Source organism: Gossypium raimondii, chromosome 3, assembly GCF_025698545.1.
Source record: "Gossypium raimondii isolate GPD5lz chromosome 3, ASM2569854v1, whole genome shotgun sequence".
Lineage (NCBI taxonomy): Eukaryota > Viridiplantae > Streptophyta > Magnoliopsida > Malvales > Malvaceae > Gossypium > Gossypium raimondii.
In genome coordinates, this window is record NC_068567.1 from 53,976,775 (window position 1) to 53,984,106 (window position 7,332).

At 38.4% G+C, this 7,332-nt stretch overlaps 1 protein-coding gene across 1 annotated transcript; it reads right to left on the bottom strand.

Moving 5' to 3' along the window:
• Positions 1–4,747: 4,747 nt before the first annotated feature.
• LOC105794731 (LEAF RUST 10 DISEASE-RESISTANCE LOCUS RECEPTOR-LIKE PROTEIN KINASE-like 1.5) lies at positions 4,748–7,063 on the bottom strand. Its single transcript, XM_012624034.2, has one exon. It carries the CDS (start codon positions 6,827–6,829, stop codon positions 4,922–4,924), a length of 1,908 nt encoding a protein of 635 aa, XP_012479488.1. The 5' UTR covers positions 6,830–7,063; the 3' UTR covers positions 4,748–4,921.
• Between the last annotated feature and the right edge of the window lie 269 nt (positions 7,064–7,332).

Below are 7,332 nucleotides of genomic sequence, written 5' to 3' on the forward strand. Positions count from 1 at the left end.
ATTTTCATCGGAATCGGCACCTCCATCGCAAAAAGGTACAATTTTTATTTTTTATTTTCGGTTTTCTTTTTGTTTTAAATAAAAAATGAAAATAAATAAATAAATATGAGGTCAGAAGGTAAAGAAGATCTACCTTCGAAAATGATTTGTATTTGAATTGACTTTTCTCTGTTTTCTTTTCATTCATTCGTAAGTAAAAAATACAAAATCGAGGCTCTTTTTATAGCCCGAAAATACCACTTATCTTCCTATTTTTCCTATTTTTTTACACTATTTTTTTGTTTTTGGACTCTCCTAGTTTGTTTTGCAGGTACAGAGACGTGGCGGCACACGCGGAGAAGGTGGTGCGCGGGGGCTGCCATTGAGGCGTGCTGAGCTTAGGCTAGGGTTTTCTATTTTTTCTTTTGATTAGGGCTAGGGTTTGCAATGGGTATTAGGCTAATGACATTTGGGTTTTATTGAGCTGCTATAACTAGACATGGACTATGAGGTTTTTTATTTGGTTTTTATTGTGGGCCGGGCAAATTGGGTATTACAGTGATGATCTGTTATGATTCAGGGTAGCAGATTGAATTGGTTTTCACATTTAAGTAGCTTAAATACAAACATTTTTGTTATGTTTTAAGTAAGTTTTTTTAGTTTTACTTACATCCAATAAAATGTGCACATTGAGTCTTTTATTAACCTTAAGGGCCGAATGAGGCCTAAAAGAAAGGTAACGTACTTTTTGAGTGTATAGTAGACTGTTAGAAGGTATTTTGGGCCAATATTAGACGCTATGTTGCAACATGGGAGATCCGATGTCACAACATAGAGGACAGAATGAAGAAAGTAAGAAACTACCTTTAATGTCGTGACACAAGCTGAGGGTATCACAACATACCCCTGAAGACAGTTGTAGATGAGTAGACTGGCTGCTATGTCACGACACAAGTCCTGATGTGTCACGACATTGACTTTGTGACGAGAAATAAAACACAAAATAGAGACATTTTAGTTTGCACAATAGAACTTAAAGCTCAGAAACGTCAGCTAACCTAAAGTTAAGGACGACGGCTACTTGAAGGCTATAAATAGGCTCATTTGGCACATATTATAAACATTATTCGATTAATTAAGATTCTCTCTTTAGATTTAATTTCGTTTTCTTAGGTTTTTAGAGTTTAGTTTATTTTATTCTTTATTTTCTTTCAAGAGATTTGAATGGTAAAGGAGATAAACTCTTATGGATTCACATTCATTATCAATCTCAATCAGGCTTTTCTTATACTCTCTACTATTCATTTATTATGATTAATTGTTCCATCTACACCATGCTGTTTATGAAAGCCATGATGAACTAATCCTTCTATGGGGGATTAGTGAGTGGAAGCATAATCTTTTAACTATTTTGTAGGGTTATTCAATGGATCAATTGTTTAAGAAAGGAAGAACGTGAAACAAACCCTAGGCCTGACAACCCTAGGAAGTTATCAATGTGGGAATTAACCCAAAATTGGTATTGCCCATTCATGAACACCTTAACCCCAAACCAATATAGACTGTGAGGTCAGAAGATAAGTAGTTCTTGCTGACTCGTTATGTTAGTGGAAGATTGAAAGATCCTGCTAGGGTTGCGATTAGTTGATTGACGAAGAACCCAAGACGACAGTTGATTGAGATTGCTGAAGCGAGCTAATCACCCATCTTTAAATCTGATTCACTTTATTTCTCTCAATCTCTTACAATTTTAATTCTTTTATGTTATTTTATTTTATTAATTTAAAAACCCTAAAAAATATCTCTTATTTTACTATCGTACTATAACTTATTTAAAAGTATTAATTAGGTCTTTAAGTGTTTAGGTTAAGATTGATTTAGTACTCGCCTCCCTTGGGTATGATCATCGGATTACTCACTTACTTCATTATAAAATCTATATTACAACTCGACCCGTATACTTATGAATACCGTCTTGTAATTCTCTATTTTATTACAGTATTCACACTCTGGATGTTAGTACGTCCGAAGGCTGCCAGCCAACATAACTTAGCCCAAGCCTCATCCTCGACATACTTCAAGTAAAACTACCCCTTAAATTCACTATAAAACTCCTCCCAAGTTCCAATAATGATACCACATCGTCTAATCTGTGGACCTACAATGGCACCATAACAAAGAGACATCAATAAAATACATTGTAGCAATATTTACCTTGATAGCATCATCCGAGATGCCTATGGCACAGAAGTATTGCTCCATTCCCCCACAAGAAGTTGTCCACATCCATTGCAGACCTTGTCCCATTGAACTCTTTCGGCTTTGAGACATCTACGTTAGGTTTGAGTGCCGCAGCCAACACCCATTTGCCAAAGCAACTTTGCAGATATTAAGCTCCTCAATCTGTTCCTACAAGGTTGTTATTATAGCCTCGAGAGCATCCTCTTTCTCAATCAGCACATCCAAAGCGGAATTAATGACACACTGCATCGCATCCATATTATCACTGAGGGTCTCTGGCATTTGGTCCTCAACCTGGTCTTACCTCAATTCCAGCTCTGTAGTACGCCCATCAACTTTTTCGAGGGTCTTATTCATATCACCCTTTGAGCCCTCAAGTTTGGCCACCCTGCCATCTCAAGCTAACAACATATCCCTTGATCAACTTGCTTTTCTTGCCCTCCTACAAGTCTCCATTAGCTCAACTTGCTCTTGTAATCATTTCGACATCTCAACTGGTACTTCCGAACTTGGCTGAGATATCAACTTGCACAAGGCTAGAACTTTAGTCTGGCAAACCGCGTGACCTTAGGTGTACTTCAAATATGCCCGAAATATAGCGGAAGGTGTACTTCGAAAGATGAGAATTCTCCCGGAAATTCTCTAAGGCACAAAAAAGTATAGCAGAAGCAACTCGAAATGAAAGAGCAATGAGAGAATTGAAAAGCCACAAGAAAGCAATGCACACAAGGTATTTGAGTAAATGCTCTCAATCTTTAACTCAAGAAAGAATACAATGGAATCAATGCAAATGAAGAGGGAGACCTCTATTTATAGTTGAGCTCCCCCAAATTCAACGGTATAAATTAAGTTACATCAACGATCAAGATTAGAGTTTATCTACAATTTAAAGTCCTAAGGGATTTAAACTTTATATAGTCTCACCCCTTTAGGATTTACACTATTTACCCTGGTAACTCTAGTTTTACTAGAGTGTTTCATTAGACCACCAATGCTTCAAGTAGATAGGCTTCCATGGGTTCCACGAGTTGATCCAGTTCAAGCAGGTTAAATGAGCCCGATTTAATAAGTTGACCTCATGGGACATTCTATGCGCAATAGTCACGGGCTTTGATTCGTTGCCCGTGGCACTTCCAGTAACTAGGTTGATCGTTGTGTCCCATTCCGCTTTCAAGGTGTTTGCCTCTTTGATCCCCATCCCCATGGATGGCAACCTGTTTTCCTTTCCCTTTTGTTGCAAAAATAATCAATTCTCAAACTACGTTAGAAGTTGGTGTCGATAAAGATGGTTTGCAATCTTCAATGCCTTGATTAGTGATCGGTAGCCTATTTTTACTAAAATAGGAAGTTATATCATTATGAATATAATTATTTATCCTTTTATGATTTTATAAAAGAATAAAATACAAAAATGTTCACTTAATTATGCCTTTTGTTCTATTTTGGTCACTTAACTATTGATTTTTCAATTTAATCACTAAATTTTTCAAATTAAATATTTTAGTCACTTTGATCTCGATGTTTGGCTTTTTTATTGGTCTAATAACAAATAGTGTTAATGTTTACACATTTTATTAAGTTTATCCTAAATATAAAAATTTCAACATATTTAGCTCTCAATGCTTATAAAATTGGTCATTTTAGTTCGAATTTTAAAAATAATTAACTCTCCGCATTTACAAATTTTTTAAATTTAGTTCTAATTCTAAAGTTTTGATGATATAGAATTTAAGGCAAGGTCATTGAACAAAAGAGAATTGAAGAAGTAAGTAATTGTAGTTTTTTTTGGCTTTTGAAGATATTTGAGAGCAAAGGAGAAATCAGGATCTTCTGTAATGCAAAGAAACAAGTGATGATACCTCAAGAAATCCATTTTGCAACAAATGATAGGATAGTCTCACTAGCAGTTGCTGTCCATTTATTTGACAAGGTTATAAGCAAATTCACCAAGTCATTATTCTGCTACTGATCTAACTAGCAGTATTCACTACATGTTTGTTATCTTTTAGAGCTTTCTCCATGTTGATCACAGGGCGGTAGAATGATAAGAAATGGATCAAAAAGTAAAATTCTAGTTTAAGTGTCTTGTGATAATTAATGAGTTTTCTTTTACACAAATCAAAAAGAAAGAAATGATGTACAAGAGATACAGGGAGGAGGGTGGTGTGTCCTATCCTTATTTCAACATATATGTTTATGGCCAGCATGCGATGAGAATTAAAAATATAAATCTTACCTCAAATTTGAGAATTAAAACTAAATTAACAAAATTTTTAAATGGGTTGGGAATTAAATTGGTTAATATTTTTTTTATATTTAGAATTATTAATACAATGAATCAATGGAGGTCCTAAAATGGAAACCGAAGAAGGAGCCCCTCCCTCGTCTTATATCAGGTCGGACCCCGAATTGAATAGAATATGTAAACCTTAAAAAAGTAATTTTATTACTAAAAAAAACCCAGATCTACTCGTGGCTAAAATATTTGTTTATAAAAGTTTTAATAATTTTATAAAATTAATAAAAATTGAATGATTAAAAAATAAAATAAAAAATTGAAAATGGTACATTGCCAAAATTTAGTAATTTACCGATGGAGAGTAATTAAAAAGAACTGTAAACCTACAGTTCAAGAAAGCAAAATTGAGTAAACATTTCTGACTCATTGTCTGGTCAAAACCCCACATGTGCACATGGTCCCCTAATCCCACGTGACGTCAAACATCCCTATATTATCATCCTTTGCCACCTCACCATTGCTTCCATTCGAATACGACAATCTCAGCACACGTGTACGGTTCTTGATCCGTTTGAGTTCCCCCACGATCTCTCTAGCATCCGGTCTATCATCCTTATCAGCCGCCACACACCGGAACGCCAGTTCCGCCACTGCCTCCACGCCGTCCATCGGCTGCCCATCGAGGATCAAAGCCGGGTCTACCACCTGGTGCAACAAACCCATCTGGATCTTCGAAACCACCAAATCTGCCAGCGCCATTTCCCTTTTCTCCCTCCTCTGATCCACCGCTTTCAGCCCGGAAATCAACTCTAGTAACACGACGCCGAAGCTGTAAACGTCGCTTTTCTCTGTTAGCCGGAACGACCGGTGGTAATCCGGATCCAAATACCCGGGTGTTCCCTGAGGCCCGGTCCAAACAAATTCCGATTTCAAAGACGAGTTTTCAGGGAAAGCCAAAAGCCTGGATAGCCCAAAATCACCAACTTTAATCCTCATATCTTTTTCGACGAAAATATTTGATGTCGTAACATCTCGATGAACAATGGGTGGCACCACAGAGAAATGCAAGTACTCAATAGCTAGAGCCGTTTGCAAAGCGATTTCGAGCCTCACTGGCCAACTAAGTGAGGGTTTTGGACGGCCGTGAAGGTGGTCGGCTAGGGTCCCATTAGGAACATAGTCGTAAACCAAAAGTAACCCTCTGGGGTCGCTGCAATAACCGTGAAGTTTAACGAGATTTGGGTGATTTATTGACGAAAGAATCAAAATTTCGTTGCAGAAAAATTTGGATGATAAAGCGTTGCCTGACTGGTTGTTTTTGTGAAGGTATTTAACTGCTACTATCCGGTTGTCGTGGAGTTGGCCCAAGTAGACTGACCCAAAGCCGCCGTCACCGATTTTGCGTTCTGGGTCGAATTTATTGGTGGAAGATTCGAGTTCTTCGTAGGTGAAAACGGGAGGGAGGAGACTGGCAGAACGGTGACGCCGCAGGAACAAAGCAGTGGGGTCTTCTACGGATTGAGATTTGAATTTCTTTGATCGGAAAAAAACAAAGGTTACTGAAAAAATAAGGAAAATGCAAGTTAATGTGAGGACAGAGGATAAGATTGCGATTCTATGAGTGTGATCTACGTGAATCAAAGTAGGGGAAATGGTGGCTTTGGCTTGGAAACAAAGGAACGGTTTGTTTGGGTCGGAGGAATTGAAGCCGCAAATGCCGTTCTTCAATTTACAGTCTCGGCAGCTAGAGAAGTAAGAGTCTTGAGCTTCGTCCCATTCAACTTGAAAACCCATTTTAAAGAAGAAATTTTGGAGGTAACCCAGGACATCAGGTTGGCAGCCTTGCTCAGGAAGTTGGCGGGTTGGTCCGCAGTCAGGGAAGAGTTTGAGTGGGTGTTTGATGATGCCACATTCCCAGGCACATTGGTCGCAGTTAGAGAGATTTGAAGGGGAACAAGAACGGAGGATGGATAATCTAGAGCAAGAAGCATCGGAGATTCGAAAAGGGGAACCAGAGAGATTGATGTGAAGGAAATTGAAAGAAGAGCAAGGGGAAGTGGTAGTAGGGGGCAAAGGAGAGAGAGTGAGGGAAGTGGAGTTGGGATCGAAGTAGAGTAAAGAAAAAGAGAGGTTGTTAATGGAGATGGTGGAGGAAGGAGTGGAGCAATTGATGGGGAAAGAAGGGTGACCACACCCAGCAGAGAAAGAGAAAGGGAAAGGGGGTGGTGAAGTGAAAGGTGGGCATGGGGATGTAGAGGAACATGGATGATGAGGTAGAGTGGCTGCTTCTGTCACCACCCACTCAAAGGAGATGAAGAAGATGGTGGTTAATAATAGTAAGGAGATGGATGGTGGTGAAGGTGAAGGCATCAAGGGAAAATGGGAGAAGGGCAGAGTTTGCAATTGCAGTTGCAAGTGAGAGGGGTCATCAGTACTCAAAGGGGAATCTGGTTTCTAGTCCCTAAGCTATGAATTGCCTGGGTTGTTGGAGTCTTTGGGGGGAGGGAACAACTTGTCACGTGAACTCAGGCGTAGTTAAGACAAAAATCAAAATTTTAAAATAAAGCTGCCCCTACACAGTACATTACAGGGTCAAGGCCTTGTGTTTTTTTGCTTTCTTACTCTCTTCCTTTAGCTTTTATCAAAGCAAGCACTTTTACCCAAATAATATAATTTTGGGCCTAATTAAAGGATGACTTTGAACTTATCAAACTAAAGGTAGATCTAACATGATTGGATATTAGGAGTCATGATATCCCTTGGGAAATTTCTCCTTACCCTACTATTTGCGTGAAACACTCAAGTTCCACGCCGTTCACGGGACACTATCTTTTCCTCTATCTCCCAAATTCTTAATAAGCAATAACATCTTT